Consider the following 20817-nt stretch of genomic DNA (forward strand, 5'->3'; position numbering starts at 1 on the left):
GCACTGTTTTGAGTATCTGCCACTGGCACCAAACAATGTTAGAGCATTATCAACAGTAGAAAACTGCAAAGCAAATTTACAATACTCCTAAGAATGTGGTGAGAACTGTGATTTGATTTTATTGTCAGTTTTTCTCTTTTCAACTTCTCCAATAAACTTGTTTGTTTATTGCCACCAATTTGCATCCTCTTATCATCAGTACCACCAACATCCTCTTCACATCATATGCCATCCTTAAGTTTCAACACAAGTTTATCAGTATTGGAGAAATGATAACAAATTTCAGTAATCATTTCTTTTTCCATCCCACTATTTATACACAATATTTTCCCCATTCTGCTCCTGAAAATGACCCTCCAATAAATTACTACAAGTTCGCCATCTCTTGATGGAAAAGTAAAGCCAGAAAAATTTTCTCAGGAGTTTTCTGATTTTTTTTTTCCTGTCACCCTGAACTGTTTTAAAAATTAACTTATGTAAAGATTTAATAGTTTTAATCAGTGCAGATGTTATATTGCCATTTGCACTTTGTTTTGTCAAAGTTGTTATTTCTAAGTGCAATATCAATTTGCTTCTCTTCAAAACATTTAAAAATAGCGCAAACAAATCTGTTACATTGGAAGTTCCAACTAAGCCTTTCCTGTCCAAACTTGTTTCGAATAACTGTTTTTGTTTCATTGGTTATTTATCCTTTTGTCACAAAGTACAATCTAAAATTTCTCTTTGTGTCATTCTGCAAGCGACAATCATTAAAATGTGAGTCCTGCTCATAGATACAAAATTCACACAATTACATATCACTGTCTCGTTGCAGGTAAAATGTCGCTAAGGGAAGTTTGATGTTAAATATTGTAGATAAATGGCCAAAATTGCAACATCACTCATTGAATTGATTACAGTGGTGCCCCCATAATTTGTAGGAAAATACCTTTCCAACTTTCATGTAAACTGTTTGTTATAACCACCAAAGCTTCAAATTCTGACGATGAATGAACAAGAGAAGAGTTGAATGCATCTCGCATCTTCTCCGTGGTTTTAGTTTCTCCATGAACGTACAAAAAGTATTCTGCAATATTTGGCTTCTCGGGTGTGTCATTGGTCTCGTCAGCAGAAAAACCTTTAAGTCCTCTGTCTGCACTATTGCAAGAATCTATGCAATGTAATTTAATTTGCTGACAAATTTGTGCGAAATCTTGCTGTCATTTCAAAATTACAGTGTATCTGTTGTGTGCACTTTATGCTGTCAGCTGTGTTGAAATAATAGCTTGTTAGCCCCAATCTATTGAAGTAATACTGTTAATTTATCTTTTTACAGTTATGAAACTGATTTCGTACCATTTTTGGCTCAGCAACGGAGTGAGAATCGGAAAGAAAAAGAGAGAAACGAAACGAGAGTATAATATAGGTTAAATAGCTAAAGATGTAAAGTGTATATAGTGCTGATAACAGAGGGAAGTGAATGTCAATAATTAAATACATTTTGAACAATAATATGCACCATCAGTAATTGCAAATTTGTGTTGTCTTCTACAGAATTACCAGCCTATACTAATTTTCTATGTTCGAAAAGGAAATGTGTTGGCTCTTAATTCTTCAAATCCGTAATTATCTACCTAGAGCTCAGTTTGCTAAGTATTCAGTCTGGTCATGAATTACACAACAGTTAGTAGTCTCGAAATGGAGTATATGTATTGCAACCTCTGAAGAATGGCCACCAGTTTGAAACCACAACTACGTATAGACAGTGCCCTAATAACTTCAACAGTCAGTTCAAGTGCCTCAGATCAGTAATAATATAAATGGCTTCCATAGATAAAAACATTGAAAATCATATAAAAACTAGGTGGTTGAAATAGAGGTTACTAATAGGAGTTATCTGTGATGTGCAAAAGCCTGCCAAAGTCAGTGGAAATATGTGCAAATGAGCAATAAGATATAAAGTTGACAATGCTGGGCCGTGGACGGATCAGTCAGTTGAACGGAAGCTCGTCAGGTCTAGAGGATTGACCCCAACAGACTGTCAGAAAAGACAACAACCTAGGCATGTTTAAGGTGGCTAATGTAGTGGATAAGCATCAAGAGAATTGCCTAAATTGGTAGGGAATATCTTGTGCTGTGAACCTAGTCACAAGACAAGAACACCACCACTCATGAAAGTGGTAATGTAAAGAAAAGATAAATTGTTACTTACCGCAAAGATGACACGTTACATTGCAGACAGGCACAGTTAAAGAACACTTATCGCATTAGCTTTCACCCGTAGTCTTTGTCAGAAAAAGAAAAGAAACACACACACACACACACACACACACACACACACACACTGACACAAGTAAGCACACCCCTCTCACACGAGCACCATCTCTGACAGCTTGGACCAGAATGCCAAGATTCTGATCTGAGCTGCTGAAGATGGCGGTCATGTGTGCGTGAGATGCAGTTGCTTGTACGAATGAATCTGCGCGTGTTTCTCTTTCTTTTTCCGACAAAGGCTGTGGTCGAAAGCTAATGTGTAAGTGTTTGCAACGTAATGTTTCATCTTTGTGGTAAGTATCTTTTCTTTACATTGTTGAAATTTCATCCTGAAGTTACCATTGTTTGATTTTATTTCTCATTAAAGAACTGGTAAGAGGCCCTGAATACTGTAATGTAAGATACATACTGGCGAGCTGTAAGCTGTCTAAAGTTATTGGAATACTGGAGTTGTAAGCATTGGTTCAGCTGAGGTGGGGCACTGAGTTGGGCCGCCCACAGTGGTGCTACTTAGAAATACTTCAGAATTAAACAGTACTTCACAGTTTTGATATATAGTAGAACCAATCACACCAGAGTAATCACGGCACTGAGATGAGGTGCATCTTTTGAGACATTGCTACCACGTATGTCACAAAAACTACAGAAGTTATGTTATAACAGGAAACAAACACTCTTATGCCACTTTAAAGTGATTATTTAAATGTAATATGCGATCCCAACATTGAATAGAGCACAGAGACGTACTTCTATGAACAGGCCACCTTTATTTTTTTGTCGTATTTTAACAACTTATTTGCCATTTATTATACATACTTCTGCACAAATTCCATGTTTTATTTAATTGTGCATAAATTGTTAGACGTAGGATGATTTGTATGGTATGAGGGAGACTGGAAGGAAAAGACTTTTCATTTAACAATATTGTAATTATAAATTATATACATTTTCAATGGTGGTCCATTTTCTGTATTTTGTGTTTATTGTAAGTTTTGGCGGGGAAACTGAGGGTTTATAAGTGCAAGTGAGTGATGGCTCCTGGTTATTGTGTGCCAAGCAGTCACACTGTGTGGATCAGTTTTGGAGCTGTAATGGTGTGAAACTGATAGTGTTGCTTTAGGACTCGTCAAACGATAGGTTTTGGGCGTCAAGTTGCTGTTTGAGTGCTTTAACATTGTTGGCACCTAAAAATTTTTTACTCAAATCAGTAAACCAGCTGGAAACTCAACATTTTGAAAATGTATGGTGATGTGCTGTGTTGAATTTGGTTATTTTTTGCCACAAATATAGAATATTATGTAAAAAGTGTGATCGCACGATTCTGAACTCTGACTGACACATAAACGTACACTTTCTATGGTGTTATTGCTACAAATCAACATAAGTTTCATTCATTTTGAGGGGGGCAGGTAGTGCTTGTTGATGTATAACAGAATCTGTTTTAAAATGAGTCAGTTTCTATTAACTGTGCTTCTTGCGCAGTTGTTATATTCAGCTACATGCATATGCTGAAATTTTCTTTTTAAGTTATACACATATTTCATATTTATTGAAAGAAGTAACTAGAGTATGATTTTCAATGGTTTAATGAAGATGTGTCGTATTAGGTGGCACAATCTGAAATTGTATTGCTGTAATAATTTAATTTGTTATAATACACATTTAGTCACACTGTATACTCTGTATGACGGCCACAGGAGTTGCGGTGTCGTGAGGAAGAGCTGACGAGGGCACAGATGCAGCAGAAACTAGTGGAGGAACACTTGCGTCGTCGTGAACGAGAGCTGGAGGCACGTGAGATTGACTTGCTGGAGCGTGAGCTCCACATCATGATCATCCAGCAGACAGCTCAAGCCCAGCAGGCGCCGACGCCCAAGAGGCGCCGTGGAAAGTTCAAGCGCAATCGCTTGCTGCGCTCTTTGAAGAAAGAACCTGGCCAGATCAGCTCACCTTCAGGTTTGTTCGAGGTTACACTAAACGTGTGCTGATATCCAATGCCGTATGTTGCACTTCTCTTCATTTATTTATTTTATTTATTAGCCATTCCACTATTTTTAATTTTCATTTCAATATATGATATTGCTCAATATTTCTTGAGCATTTTTGCCTTGAAACCATGAAATGCTCTAAAAATACAAGAGGACTATGTATAATATTAAGTTACTCTCATTAATGCCTGTTGTTACATGTGTTGGATAATATGTCCAATAATTCTTTTAGAATGATTACCGTATTTACTCGAATCTAAGCCGCACTTTTTTTCCGGTTTTTGTAATCCAAAAAACCGTCTGCGGCTTAGAATCGAGTGCAAAGTAAGCGGAAGTTCTGAAAAATGTTGGTAGGTGTCGCCACAAATGACTTCTGCCGTCGAATATATGTAGCGTTGCATAGGCATGCTTTGCAGGCACAAAGATAAATACTAGCGCCAAAATCTCCGCGTCAGTAAATAAATTAAAAAAAAAAAAGGGTAGAAGACAAGCCTTCTTCTCCGCCCCGAGTTTCGACCACTGCATTTTATACATTATCCAACGAAGTAAATACAAATTCCGTATTGTTCATCTTCGAATGTAGCAGCATTTCAATGTAGTACGAAAATCCGACTGGCAAGACTGTTTGGGATGTTTGTCAATATGGCCAACACTACGTTCTGAATTTATTCCTACCTGTGAGAAGAGATGGTTGCTAATAGGAACTTTTATGAATTGTGAATCACATACAGTATTCTCTTCGCCATAAGAATAATACGAATATAAACATTTTGCCGTGTATTCTTTCGTGTTTGCTGCTATCTCGTTTAAATCCTATCTGCCGAATAAACTGCGAAACTAGGGTGAGACAACAGCAAACGCGGAAGAATATACATATCATGTCATGTTTATATTCGTATTATTCTTATGCCTAATAGTGATACAGGCAGAAATGAAGCACGACAATTGACTAGATTTTTAAATCTAAGATGACTCTAATTTCTGTGCAGAATGTAATGTACTAAAGAGGCGTCTGCAAATATTTTCAAACGGAGAAAAATTTTCGCTAAACTCTCGTTCAGAACGTCTTCTATCAAAAACAATATATTATTTGGTTCTTGTTGACCATTATCAAAGAAAGCAGCAGTGTAAGTAGCAACATGTAGCAGTCTCTTGCCATTGTTTTGCTAATGAAACAATTCCCCTCTTTTTTAATTGTAAGCAGCGGTAGCGCGCACGAAAACAAGCCATGCCACGAGCAGGGACAGGCCGTAAACACTCATTATCAGAATGCGACAAACAATTCATGACACAGTACAGTAATGCATTTTCAGTTTAGAGTGATGTAAACACCTATAACAAACAGAACGGCACTTACCAGATCAAAGCAAAATAAGCAATTAATTCAAACCAGACGAAGCACGTGAAAAAGGAAAGGTATCCGTATATATACGGACGGAGCGCGTGATGCATAGCAATGGCTACCTAGTAAAGCTTAACTGCTAAGCTTACGACTCGAGCCTACTGTAGCTGTATCGTCATTCATTCGACCTAAATTGTGTCTCATATTACAATGGACCAAATTTGTTTCGATTTGGAGGTGTGGCCCTTGAATTTCGAGTCTCAAATTTCAGGTGCGTCTTAGATTCGGGAAAAATTTTTTTTCTTGATTTCGACTCTAATTTTTCAGGTGCGGCTTAGATTCGAGTGCGGCTTAGATTCGAGTAAATACGGTAATGGAAATGAGTTGAAACTCTCAAAAATTTGTGACCATCATTTACATGTTTTGTGTTAAAATATGATAAGAGTTGTATTTGGTATCTTCAAAATAAGTGCATCTCTCACTCTTAATTCCTACTTCTTCAGTCCGTTTGTGTGACACTGTTAGAATTTCTCATTATGTTAAGAAATGTTTAAAAGTGTTGGATGTGCAAACACGGCCAATAGGAGGAGCTGCAAATCAAAATGATGGATATGTATAAAAGTTGTGTGCGATTCGCCACTCAGACAAAATGCAACAGAGAATGTTTTTAACAATAACCACTTTTTGACTGTAGTTTTGTGAAGAAATGATATTTAAATTGAAGGCTGCATTTTTACCTAAGTAACAGTGATGGAAATAGGATCACATTTGAGGAAGTGGAGAAAATGGTCAATATATTGCAGTGCAATAAAGCAGCCGGGGTGGATGAAATTAAGTCGGAACTCATCAAATACAGTGGAATGTCAGGTCTTAAATGGCTACACAGGATAATTGAAATGGCGTGGGAGTCAGGACTGGTTCCATCAGACTGGACGAAAGCAGTAATCACACCAATCTTTAAACATGGAAATAGAAAAGATTGTAACAACTACAGAGGTACCTTTTTAATCAGTGTTGTGGGTAAAGTCTTCTCAGGTATTGTTGAAAGGAAAGTGCGAGTATTAGTTGACGACAAATTGGATGAAAATCAGTGTGGGTTTAGGCCTCTTAGAGGTTGTCAGGACCAGATCTTTAGCTTACGACAAATAATGGAGAAGTGTTACAAGTGGAACAGGGAATTGTATCTATTCTTTATAGATCTAGAGAAGGCATATGACCGGGTTCCTAGGAGGAAGTTATTGTCTGTTCTACGAGATTATGGAATAGGAGGCAAAGTTTTGCAAGCAATTAAAGGTCTTTACATGTATAGTCAGGCAGCAGTTAGAGTTGACGGTAAATTGAGTTATCAGGGTAGTTTCAGGGGTAAGACAAGGCTGCAACCTGTCTCCACTGTTGTTCATATTATTTATGGATCATATGTTGAAAACAATAAACTGGCTGGGTGAGATTAAGATATGTGAACACAAAATAAGCTGTCTCGCATAAGCGGATGACTTAGTTGTGATGGCAGATTCGATTGAAAGTTTGCAAAGTAATATTTCAGAGCTAGATCAGAAATGTAAGGACTACGGTATGAAGATTAGCATCTCCAAAACGAAAGTAATGTCAGTGGGAAAGAGATATAAACGGATTGAGTGCCAAATAGGAGGAACAAAGTTAGAACAGGTGGACAGTTTCAAGTACTCAGGGTGCATATTCTCACAGGATGGCAACATAGTGAAAGAACTGGAAGCGAGGTGTAGCAAAGCTAATGCAGTGAGCGCTCAGCTACGATCTAGTCTCTTCTGCAAGAAGGAAGTCAGTACCAAGACTAAGTTACCTGTGCACCGTTCAATCTTTTGACCAACTTTTTTGTATGGGAGCGAAAGCTGGGTGGATTCAGGCTACCTTATCAATAAGGTTGAGGTTACGGATATGAAAGTAGCTAGGATGATTGCAGGTAATAGTAGATGGGAACAATGGCAGGAGGGTGTCCACAATGAGGAAATCAAAGAAAAACTAGGAATGAACTCTGTAGATGTAGCAGTCAGGGCGAACAGGCTTAGGTGGTGGGGGGGGGGGGTATGTTACATGCATGGGAGAAGCAAGGTTACCCAAGAGACTCATGGGTTCAGCAGTAGAGGGTAGGAGGAGTCGGGGTAGACCAAGGAGAAGGTACCTGTATTCGGTTAAGAATGATTTTGAAGTAATAGGCTTAACATCAGAAGAGGCATCAATGTTAGCACTGAATAGGGGATCATGGAGGAATTTTATAAGGGGGACTATGCTCCAGACTGAACGCTGAAAGGCATAATCAGTCTTAAATGATGATGATGATGATGATGATGAACAGTTTTATAGGATCATGCATCACAGTGATCAAACATATTCTCATTTTCTCCAATGAATAGTATCATTTATTGTGGTAGGGAAATATTGCATTCTTCTAAATAAATAAGTAAATATGATTTTTACCTGTTGTTTTGCTTTTACTTGGACATGTGCCAATGAACCTAAAAGTCGTGCATTTGAACACAGTTTCCCTGAAAACTGTTTTGAGCAGCTGGTTTGAGAACCCACATGCAGTGGAAATATTTCAGACCTTGCATCTACCAACAGACCTGACCTTATTGACAGTGTCAGTATAGAGGCAGAGTTTAGTTATCATGATGTTGTCACAGCGACAAAGTTAATAAGTCCATCAAAAAGATCAGGAGAGTGTTTTTGTTAAAAGGAGCAGATAAGCACTGGTTAGCAACCTACTTAGACAGTGAATGGATATCATTTAGTTCCAGTCAAATGATGTAGAGGAATTAAGGCCAAAGTTTAAATGGATTGTAATTTGTGTTCAGGAGAAGCACGCACTGAGTAAGTGGATTAAGGGAGGAAGAGACCCACTGTAGTTTAATAACAAAATTCGGAGAATGCTGAGGAAGGAAAGGCTGTTGCACTTGCAGTTCAAAAGGGGAATGCGCAAATAATAGCAGGAAAAATTTAGAACAGATTCCTGCGCCTATAAAAATATTGATGCAAGAAACAACTACTACCACTGTCATACCTTAGCAAAAGATCTTGTTGAGAACCCAAGAAAATTCTGGGTGTATATTATGAAATTGCTATGCGAGTCAAAGGTTTCTATCCAGTCACTCTTTGACTAGTCTTGTGTGGCATTAGAGGAAAGCAAATGGAAAGCCGTAGTTGTAAATTTTGCATTTACAAAAATAGTACAAACATCTCATTGTGTGACCATCACACAGACTCCCGTATGGAGGACAGTAATTGGCATCCCTGGCATAGAGAAGCAACGGAAAGAGTTGAAAACAAATGAGTTGCGATGTCTGAGTGAAATCCCCCTTTTGTTCATTCTGAGATACAGAGTCCTAAAGTTAAATGACCGCTGAAAAATCTGCAGTTGAGATACCAGAAATATTCAAGCATATGGCTGCTTGCTAGAGATGAACCTTTCTTTCTGTTTGTTTGGACCATTGATGTCAGAAGCATTATAGACAGAAAAGTGGAGGTAATGGACTTGGATCACTATTGAAATAAGCCTTTCGTATAAGAAGGGTAAAATAATGGACCCGTAAAATTGCACACCAATATCATTCAATCGATGTGCTACAGATTTCATAAACATACTCTCAATTTGAATATAATAAATTTCCTTGAGACGGAAAAACTCTGTCTACCTGTGATCCACGGATGAAGGGCAACAGGTAGATTTCACATTCCCAAATTTTGGAAAATAATTTGCAACATGGTGCCCCAATGCACACTATGAATGAGCATACAGAATAGGTTCCTAGGTATGTGAGTGGTTGGCAGAATTCTTAATTCAGATAACCCAGTTGTTCTCCTTGATGGAGAGTATTCGTCGGAGACAAGGCTATCATCAGGAGTGCCGTGGGGAAGTGTGGTAGGACTGCTATTCTTCTTTATATACATAAATGATTAGATGGACAGGGTGTGAGCAGCAATCTGCAGCTGTTTTCTGATGATTCTGTGGTGCATGGGAGGTGTCATTGTTGAGTATCTGTAGGAGGATACAAGATGTCTTAGACAAAATTTCTAGGTATAAAAAAATGTTTGTTAATGCAAATGAGTCGGAAAAACAAACCCGTATGTTTGAATACAGCGTTGTTAGTGTGCTAGTTGACACAGTCAAGTTGATTTAATATCTAGGTGTAATGTTGCTGAGCGATGTGAATTAGTGCAAATATTTGAGGATTGTAGTAGGGAAGGTGAATGGTCAATGTTGGTTTATTGGCAGAATTTTAGGAAAGTGTGGTTTATTTGTGAAGGAGAGAGCATATAGAACATTAGTGCAATCAATTCTCGTGTACTGCTTGAGTGTTCGGAATCCTAACTAGTTCAGATTAAAGGAAGACATTGAAGCAATTCAGAGACAGGTTGCCAGATTTATTACTGATAGGTTAGATAAAAATGCAATTATTATGGACCTGATCTGGGAACTCAAATGAGAATCTTTGGAAAGAAGGTGGCATTCTTTTCAAGGAACACTACTGAGAAAAGTTACAGAACCGGCACATGAAGCCGACTGCAGAAAGATTATACTGCTAAAGGACCATAAAAGTGAGAGGAGGCTTGTACAGAAGCATGTAGACAGTTGTTTCTCCCTTGCTCTATTTTCTTGTGGAACAGGAAAGGAAACGGCTAGTAATGGTGCAGAGTACCCTCTGACATGCACCATATGGTGGCTTGTGGAATATGTATGTAGATCCAGATGTAGTTGAGGTATTAAATGGTGGATTGGCACATAGACAAGACTGAATTCATAGCTAAGCGTTTGGACAATATTCTTTCCGTGAGTGAACACACACACACACACACACACACACACACACACACACACACACACACACACATTTTCATTTATTTTCACTCACGCAGCTGTGTTGTCTCAGAGCTCTTTGTGTGTTATTTAGTCTATTAGCTATGAGAAGGGTGTTATGAAAAGCTTTTGTAAAAGTTCAGTCTTGATTATACGTCTTTCTGCCTTCAGTGCTTCAACTGAGCAGAGTGATTGCCTATACTCCTTCCATTATTTGCTTCTGCCTGGGTATTGATTTTTTTCTCCTCCCTCACTTCTGTCACTACCAGGGTGTGCTTGTGCTATTACTGGAGTGTAGTATTTTGTCTGTTTGTAATCACAGTGAAATGAGATTCCAAAATTGGATTTTAAGGCATACCCAGGAGCAGATATAGACTCAGATCACAATTAGATGGATGTTTAAGTGAATCATCCAGAAGAACCAATGTGAGAAGAAGCGAGATACTGATGTGCTGAAGAATGACGAGGTGCATTACAAGTTCTCAAAGGCTGTAAGTACAGTGATAATGGATACCACAGCAGTCAGTTCAGTTGAAGAGAAATGGACATGTCTAAAAAGGGCAATCACAGTAGTTGTACAGATAAACACAGGAACAAGGAAGATAACACCAAAGAAATCTTGGGTAAAAGAAGCAGCATTTCAATCAATTAACGATAGAAGGAAGTACTAAAATGTCCAGGAAAAGATAAAAATACAACACTATAAGTCACTTAGGAATAGAAATAAATAGGAGTTGTAGGAAAGCAGAGGCAAAGTGGCTGGAGGGAACATCTAAAGAAATCAAAATAGTAATGATTCTCAGAAAACAGATTCAGCTTTAACAAGACAAAATTAAAAGCAAAGACAGCAACATTAATAATACAAGAGGGATCTCCCTGTTAAACTCAGATAAGAGAGTAAATAAGTGGAAAGAATACACTACAGGTCTCTATGAAGTGCAGCAACATGAAAGAAGAAGAAATGGGGATAGATTTGGAAGACAGGGAAAACTTTAAATCAAATAAAACAGAGGTATAGAAAACATTTCTTCGGAATTTCTAAAACCATTGGGGAAAATGGCAACTAAGTGGCTACTCAAATTGGGATGTCATATAGACTCTATGAGACTGGAGACATACTGTCGGACTTTTTGAAAAATATCATCCGACTATTGTACAATCAGCTCAGTAGCTCATGCACCCAAGCTCGTGACAAGAATGTTTTACCAAAGGATAGAAAAGAAAATTGAGTATCTGTAAGACAATGATCAGTTTGGATTGTGAAAGGGTAAAAGCACCAGAGAGGCAATACTTAATGTTGTGTTTGATAATGGAGGCAAGACTGAAGAAATCATCAAGACCGTGGCATAGGATTTGTTGATCTAGAAAAAGTGTTCGGCGATGTGAAATGGTGCCAGATGATAGAAATTCTGAGAAAAACAGGAATAAGCTATAGGCAAAGACTGGAAATATACAATATGTACAAGAACCGTGAAAGGACAGTAACACTGGAAGACCAAGAATAAAGTGCTCAGATTGAAAATGGTGTAAGACAGGGATGTGTCTGTTGCCCCTATTGGTCAGTCTGTACATTGAAGAAGCAATGACAAAAACCAAGAAATGTTGAGGACTGGATTTAAATTAGGGTAAAAGTATATCAATGGTAATATTCACTGATGACATAGCTATACTCAGGGAAAGTGAAGAAGAATTCCAGGATGTGTTGAATGGATTGATTGAAGAATCTAATGAGTACAGAATGTGGGCTGAGAGTAAAATGAAGAACCACTAGAGTAAAAAGAAGTAGCAGAAATGAGATTAGCAAAATGCGAAGGAATTCTGCTAACCTACCTTTTAAGCAAAGTAATGTACAAGAGATGAAGCACGGGAGACATAAAAAGTATACTACCACAGTTGAAGAGAGAATTCCTGATCAAAAGGAGTCTACTAGTGTCAAACATAGGCCTTAATTGGGGTAAGAAATTTCTGAGAATGTACGCTAGTGACACACAGACTCCAGGAAAAAGGGAATCGAAACATTATGAGATCTGGTGATATAGAAAATTAAGTGTATAATAAGATAAAGGATGAGGAGGTTCTCTGCAGAAGTGTGAAGAAACTTAAGGACAACACTAACATGAAAAATGGACAGGATGATCAGACATTTGTTAAGACACTGGGGAACAACTCCTATGGTACTAGAGGGTAAAACTGTAGGAGAAGGCAGAGATTTGAATACATCCAAAAAATAAATTAGGATGTAGAGTGCAGGTTCTACTCTGAGATGAGGAGGTTGGTACAAGAGAGTTCATTGTGGGTTGCATCAAACCTGTTAGATGATTGATGACTCAGAAAAAAACATCTGGAGATGTAGGAAAGTTTCATAAACACCCACCTGCCTCGTTTCTCCCACTCGTGTGGGCCTTATATACCATGTACAGTATTGCGGCTTTCTGCTCCAGTCAGCAGTTCCTTCTTCATAACCTAAAAGAGCTGCTATTGGTTAATTTAATTTGTGTGTTAAGAGTTTTTTTATATTCCTTGTCTACATCAGTGCATTTTCTTCTTTTACAGAAGCTTCAAAATGCTCCATTTGTTATCATAATGATTTTCCTTTTATAAACTTGGCTGTCTTCTTTGTCATTCTTTTTTAAGTTTACTTTTTCAGCATTCCAACAGCATTACGATAGGTACTTGTGTACCAGATTCCTTAGGTAGTGAAATTAAAAATGAAAAGTGGCACATGTGTTTGTGGTTGACTTATTTCATTGCAACAGTGTAACATTGCATATAAGTTAAAGTATTAGTTTAAATAATATGCTAACCTGTGTGCCATATTTTCGGTTCTTCTTTTAGAACAAAAATATATTTTACGTATTTTGACTGCTGTTAGGTTTCCGGCACACCATCACTGTGCAGCACACGGCACTGGACCGTAAACCTCGAAACCCTTCAAGTCCAAACAGTCCACCTGGATCGCCCAGCATTCCGAGGCTTCGAGCAATTGCACGTAAGTAGAATCGACTTTGTATAAGATGTCAAGTTTCTTTGGTTACAACAAAATTTGTTGGTAAAACAGTTTAAAATTCCTGAAGGGAAATATGGATAGATCCAGCTTCTTCTGAAATGGAAAAAAAAAGACCCATCCACTACTTTTGTGTCATTTTCTTAATTTATGTTAGTGATGCCGTGAGACAGCTGTTACCACAAACTTCTGACAATGACAACCAGTTAATAATGTGTCCAGGCTATTGGAAACTATTCAGTTTTACACCATTGTGGCATGTTGTGTGTCAATATTGAAGCTCATTTCACTAAAACAGCTTGTCATTTGGTATTAAATCTAAGTTGGTCACTGGGGATGGAACCGAGGACCTCTGCATTAATACCCACTGATGTCAACAGCTGGAACACAAAAGAAATAATCATTCAAAACTATTTGAGTGATAAAACAGAACTATTGTGGGACAGGGATTCCTAAACAACTATTGTGGTAGGTAAATCAAATAAATTCATGCTATGTGTGAGATTATGTCCAGTTAAAATGGTTCACGGTATAGAAATTAAAGAGGGATCCATTGTTTATGATAGCAGGCCTCGTATCACAAGAAGCTGCCATGGATGTGAGGCAACAAGTGCCAATCAGCTACACTACCAATGTAAACAAATCTATGGTACAGTTAAACTGATAAAATTGAAGGCTGTTAGCAGTTTAAAATCATTGCTAGACAGCACCTTCAATCCTGCATCGCCTCACACTGTTGTAGCTTTGGAACTCCACTGATGTCAGTCATGTTCTACACACAAAATGCTGATATAATTACTGAAGTGAAATGCGATCTTAGTTGTTCAGATGAAACTATTCTTTAATCAAACTATCATAATTTTTGACAGACACTGAAAATAAACATCTCCTGTAAGACTCTTACTTTACACTCTACAACCACAATGTCAAGAAATACTGATAATTAATGCTGAACTTCAGGATGACAGATTTCAAAACTCAAGTCACAAAGTAGATCACATATATTTTTTTGTTTAGTTAAATGTGCCCATGAAGTGCTTGTATGATAGTTTCTCAGAATAAAATGTAAGTTAGTTTATCAGGTGCAATAGTTGAGTCTATCAGTTGCAGTACTTGAGCCTATCAGTTTTGTCTGACACTGTTCATAATATTGGAGACTGACAAACTTCTTGCTCCCAATGTGTTAATTTTATATAAAGTGGCTTGGAGTGAGAATTTTAGGAAATGCGCCAACTGTGCACGCCTGGTTTTCAATTAATTGACCCTAAATGGATTAGTCTGTCCACAATTTCACTGAGTCTACAAATTAATTGAGCATCCGAAAGCATGATTAATTTTGATTTGAAGAGCATAGTATGAAACTTTCAAAGTTGACAGATTTTTTTCTCCTACTTTTTAATAGGCTACAGCTGTTTGGTACAACATGAAGCATATCTGACACTGTGCATAGCAGTTCATCATTCGATTTTCAGTGTGAATGCTGTCATATACCAATGTATTTGTATAGTGAATGACAAATGCACATATTATTTAGGCCTACAACACATTGCATTGACTTTTATGTAATTCAAATTCACAAACTGCAGTCTTATTTTGCTAAAGGATTGGACACATGTTGAAATATAGGCAAAAAATTTACCATTTTAGTAAATGTTCTGTGACGTCACTAGCTGACTTCACATTACCAGCGTATTAAAACTTTTGAATTATTACTGTGAGAAGTCTTGTCAAGATATCTTTTGTCAGAACTGCTTACCTTTCATATTTTGATGCACTTCAGAGACTGTGTTGTTAAGATGTAGGCACACATGACACAAGCAGTTGCAGGGTTCTCTCTTCGCAAATAGTGTTGCATAAATATGCTGTCTGTATTTTCATTGGCTATGTTCTCCATCTAGTATGCAAAAGCCACTGATAACTTTTATGTGTTATATTAACATCACTATAACTAATGCCCTAGGATACGGCTCTTTGTAGGGGTATGTTTATGTTGTTCAAAGAGAATTAATACATGTGGTTTTCCAGATATGCAACATATTTATGTTATGTCATCTTCTGTTTGAAAAAATAAAAAAAAAACCTAAAATTAAAAGGTAGTTTCTGTTAACATATTGTCGCAGAAGAAGCTGAGTAGTGCCATGGTGTACTGGTTATGATACTAAACTGTTACATGGAGGGCCGTGAGTTCAAAACTCACCTGGACTGTACAATTTTAATTTCTATATTCGATTTGAGTACATTCTAGAAGTATCCACAAATGTCAAGAATCATTGTACTGGAATGTTCTGTAGCTGTATATATACTGTATGTTTTCCGGCCGGAGGCAGTTCGCTCCGTGCTCTTGTATGTGCAAGTGCTGAATAAACCTTCATTAATTGAAGTTAGTGTTTGTCATTCAGCTAATTACACCTTCTTTTACGTTACAATATAATAAATTTTATCTTTTCCATTACAAGAAGAGCAGTGTGTTTCACAAGTCTGCATAGCCTTTTGGCTTCATTTTAAAGCATTTGACTCTAGCACCAATTTGGTAACATTTTGATTCATGTTGCATTTGCTGAATGTATTGGTGGCAAGATACCAAACATAAATAGTTCCCTGTACTGACAACCATTTGGAAATAAAACGATACACGAGATGTAACATACAGTGGAAAGCTATTATAATTTTTTTAAAAGACTTAGGTCAAAGAAGGTATTTATTCAGTAGTACACAAGAAAGAAGTAAATAAAAAGTGACACGTGAAACAGAGTCACAAGCTTCAAAGATCACACAGAGGTGGCCGGATAGCTAAGTGTTAGTGGTACACCAGAAGAAGATTAGAAGTAAGACACAGAAAACCCCCTACAAAGATCTCCACATCACTAGGAGGATATATCTATCTTACAGATGCAGACTTTCAGGCATAATGGACTATAAGGTTAGCAGCTTGATGGAAGAGTAGAATAACAAAAGTAAATATTAAGTAAATAAAAGCTCTGATAAAAACTCTGAGACACAAAAACTGAAGATCATGTACCATTCAACTTGATATGGAGAAAGAAATTACTGATGACTCTCTCAGATACACAAAAAGCCTCAGTACTGGTACAATCACCAACGTAATAACAACTGTTGATAAATTTTGCATCAGATGAGAATTGCTATTCATAAAAAAAAAAGTTCTGCAAGTGGTATTTTGTTGCAAACAAGTTGCTTACATGCATTGTAAGCAGGAATAGGGAAATATAATCATCTTGGTGTCAGAATGTGCATCTTAAGGTGAATATTTCATTTCCCTGCAAAGCCGGGAGATTGATAAGAAGGGTTTGAATTTGGAATCATTGATTTGCAAGTGGACAAAGCGACGTTGTGAACATTAGAAAAAGCAACCAGTCTGCCAGCAAAAGCACTCTTTTATGGCACTCCCTACCTATTTACGTTAAGCTCCTCTGTAAGTGAGCTCAGAGACTGGGATAATAATTTTGATAATAGAAGGACTGGGCAGTTACTTATTCCCTTCAGTGAAGACTTCACACAGTCAGAAAATAATCATAATTATTAGCACTCATCTGTCGCATCTTTTCTTTGTTGGCTTTAAGATAAGCTAGGTACGTTTGTATTGTTTTCTTATTTCAAACTGTTTCTATGTCACAGTATTGAACAGTTTTGATTGTTTGTGACTAGTCAACTGAAAACAAATCAATAAATCTGATCATATAGAACCTGTCTCTCAAAATTCTTTCCTTCTGGTGGCCTTATTTGAAAGTAGCTAGCAGTTATAAAAACCAACAACACTATAGTTTCTGAATGTAAAAGTGTTGAAGGACAATTTTGCTAACACTGACTGGACAATCAGCACTTAAATTGCTCAATTGTGTTTGTCACACATTGTTGTATACTTAGTTTTCTCCATCACAGTCTCATTGACTCCATAGGAAGCTGAGTCCTCAATGGAATTAAGTTTTTAGTTGGGTGGCACTTCACTTGGCTACTCCTCCGAAACAGTACCCCCATTTCTCCACAAATTTGCAGGATTCTGATGGTTGTAGTCCATTATCATAGCAAGGGAACACAAAGAGAGAGAGAGAAAAAAAAGAAAAAACAAAAACAAAAAAACAAAAAAATGCATCAGTAATTTGTGTTGGTCTGTATATTACTATGCTGATTTGTATGGACTTTTTGTTGTTTCCTTTTATGTCACAATTCCATCTGGTGTTGTCAGGAAAGTTTGGGATGGGTGCTTGAAAGTAAAACAAAGAAATTGGAATCACAAGGACAAAAAATATATTTTATGAGGAAGCATGAAAAAATAGATTGGATGAACAAAACAAACTGAAATTTCAGGAAATGTGACAAAAGGACAAAAATGATGTCTAGTATACATGATGGGTTTACCTACAGGCATGAAAAACAACAACAGTTCCACTATCATTCTAAAAGACTTCAGGATCTGAAATCTGTCTGTTTTCCAGGGTGATGGGAGAAGGAAGAAAGCTAATCTGACAGAAACTTAAAATAAATAAATAAATACACACACACACACACACACACACACACACACACACACACACACACGCACACACACACACACTCCTGTGCGCGCGCATCTGTAGACATACTTTTCACTGTCACACTTTGAAAATACTGGAAACTGTTGTCTCACTTCTGATGAACTTGATTTGAGTGGAACTGAGTAAGTGCAGTAACACTACTTAAAAACTACTTGAAGTATGCAGTACTTCTAGGATTTAACCCATTGTAGTTCTATATGTACTTTTAGAGGCCTAAACCATCACAAAAGATGATGTTTCTAATGAAAGTGGGATACATGTACACTAACTGAACCAGATAAGGTCACAACATCTAATTTTTTGCCATTTAACAAGATACACCATAACTTGGTTGTTTTGTGTTTGCTGTCTCTAACTTTAGGAGATGGGTCTAAGATTGCTCCTGAAACACAAATAACATTTGTATTAAGCCAAACATGTAGTTTGTTATGATCAGTTACTGTTCAACAGTATTAATTTCCAACAAATTTTGTTGCTTAATTACATTAATTTAGTTTTGTTGATCTATATGAACTTATTGATTCAATCAAAGATTTAGAATAAAATAAGTATTTGAAGTAAAAGAAATGTTTTTCAAAAGGGCATGCTGTAGTAGACTGCTTGTTATGCATGAAACATTATTTTTTTGCTATTATTAATTTGATTTGTTTTTACATTTTTACAGTGCTGCAGTATCTCTTGCTCTTGTAGGATTCTGCACAAGTGCACCTGTATATAGTTGAATTTTGTTGTTGTTATCATTTGTTATTGCTGTTTGCTGTATAGCAGTGTGCCTCACTCAGTTGCTTTTGTACATCTCTCTCTTCTTGCTTGTCTTTTAATGTAATGCCACTTCATCCTGGTGGAAATTTAGTATGGAGCCTCATAGTCTTTCACAGAATTTCAAATATGTATGAACTGAAACAGTTGTCTTTGGTCAGTCATAGCTTTTGATACTTCAAACAAGATTTCTATATTGATGAGAGACTGTTGTTTTTCCCTGGACTAGAAAGAGTGACAGTTTAAATTAGCTTTACAATTATAATGGAAAGAAAACATCACTGTTTCAGTGTGACAAACTGAATAACAGAAGTTGCAGTCTAATGAATTCATCTTTTATTTGGTAGTGATTCTCATTAACTTGAATGTATGGATTAGTTCTTTGCGGTTTTCTCTTTTTATTGTTACATTGGATGACTTCATAGTTGTTCACATACTGAAACATATAGACTGTGATCATAAGTTCAGCCTGTTACCCACCTATTATTTCGCAGTAGCCATTAACTGTTCATGTTGCAATTATCTGCTGTTTCCATGTGGAATTCTATACTGCTGACCCCCTTGTGATCTCTGGCCATGTATGAAAAGTTAATTGTCTCCACATTAGTTGTGCAGTTTTGTTTTTCACGAGGTGAAGAGCAGTTTATGATGCCTTTAGTCATAATTTAATGTCTTCTGTCGAACGTCAGATTTAAAGTTTAGAACATTTATTTGCTCAAGTGTGTGTTGAATTGGTGCTAAAATATTTAGTAGAATTTTCTGCTCTATTGCAGTTAAGTTAAATAGTTAGTGAAATTTTATTGGCTGCTAATATATTTGAATAGACAATTACTTCAGAAGTATATTTCCTTCTCAGATTTGGCTGTCTTTTTCCAACAAACTCAAATAATGGTATTTTATTGGCAGATCTCACATGAATAAGCATGTAGTTTTAGTTGAAAAGATGATCCAGTCACACAGTTCACTAGCTGGTGCAAAATATTTAAAATTCTCATCATTTCTCTTTTCTCCATTCAGTGATGCATGCACACAGACTTCTGCAGAATGGTTCCATGTTGCTGTTTTGTTCTGTGTGGTCATTACTCGCATGTTTCAATCGTGTGACTGAAATTCACTAATCGAGTGGCCAGTCTTCTTCATTTGTAAAATAGTTTCTGTAATGTGATAGAAGTTGCCATACAGCACATGACAGATGTCACTCCTGTCAGTCTTGATTTCATCAGTTTCTTATTCGAGCATTTCAATCTCCATTCTCAGTTTTGGGTGAGATTCACATTCAGATGCACGGAGGCACCACTGTTCCACCATTATTTCATCACACGCTCCGTGTAAGGTGTTGTCGACGGAATATTGTGAGTAACTGTGAACTGAGGCACATACCCACAGTCCCTTAATGAGCAGAGCCCCCAGTATCCATTCTCTTCACCTCCAAACAAAGTACAGGTCCTCGTGTTGGCTTGTCTCCAGTCCCAGCCGACGGGGTGAAGGGTAAGACGTGGGGTCCCAGCACGTGCCACCAGCGGGAGCGCGGCCAGATCATCTCGCGCGTCGTCGACGGCCAGAAGCGCTGGAGCCGGAGCGCGCCCGACCTGGAGAAGCGCACGGCCCTGCACGCAATAGGTACGGGCTCAGGAATGCGAGTGGGTGTAGGTGCATCCGCAGAGGCACTGTACGACAGTGCCGACGGTGCCAACTAACCTGTCCTGTCCCTGGTATTTCTGGAATGACTTGTGTTCCAGCCACCATTTCTCACTCCCCTCCTTTTTGTCACCTGCAGCACAGTCACTTGTGCTTCCTAAGTCACCAGGCGGTGGCAGCGGCGTCTCACGAGGTGGTGGTACTGGTGACAGTGGTTTTGGCGGTGGTGGTTATAAGTAACACGTAAATTATGACAAACTGTTTTTGAAAGCTCAAATCTGTTCTTCCTTTGTGCGTAAATTTTCAGATTTGAGGTTTTTATTCCATCGTCTTTCCATTTTACTTTCGTAGTTGGCATACTTACTAATGCTTACGTGTATTTAAATTGTATCACTTATACCTTCGTAAAAGGAATTTCTTAAATATAGAACCTGAATTTTGCATTGGCA

The 20817-nt window shown here is 37.5% G+C and overlaps 1 protein-coding gene across 1 annotated transcript in view; it reads left to right on the top strand.

The window, feature by feature from the left end:
• Positions 1-20817, top strand: part of LOC124717051 (mitogen-activated protein kinase kinase kinase 10-like) — a 721769-nt gene that overhangs the window by 603018 nt on the left and 97934 nt on the right. The window contains exons 5-7 of the mRNA XM_047243726.1: positions 3951-4209; positions 13287-13403; positions 20198-20350. Coding sequence (XP_047099682.1) covers positions 3951-4209; positions 13287-13403; positions 20198-20350 — 529 coding nt within the window. The remainder of the gene's footprint in view (positions 1-3950; positions 4210-13286; positions 13404-20197; positions 20351-20817) is intronic.

This window comes from Schistocerca piceifrons, chromosome 9, assembly GCF_021461385.2.
Source record: "Schistocerca piceifrons isolate TAMUIC-IGC-003096 chromosome 9, iqSchPice1.1, whole genome shotgun sequence".
In the NCBI taxonomy this organism is placed as follows: domain Eukaryota; kingdom Metazoa; phylum Arthropoda; class Insecta; order Orthoptera; family Acrididae; genus Schistocerca; species Schistocerca piceifrons.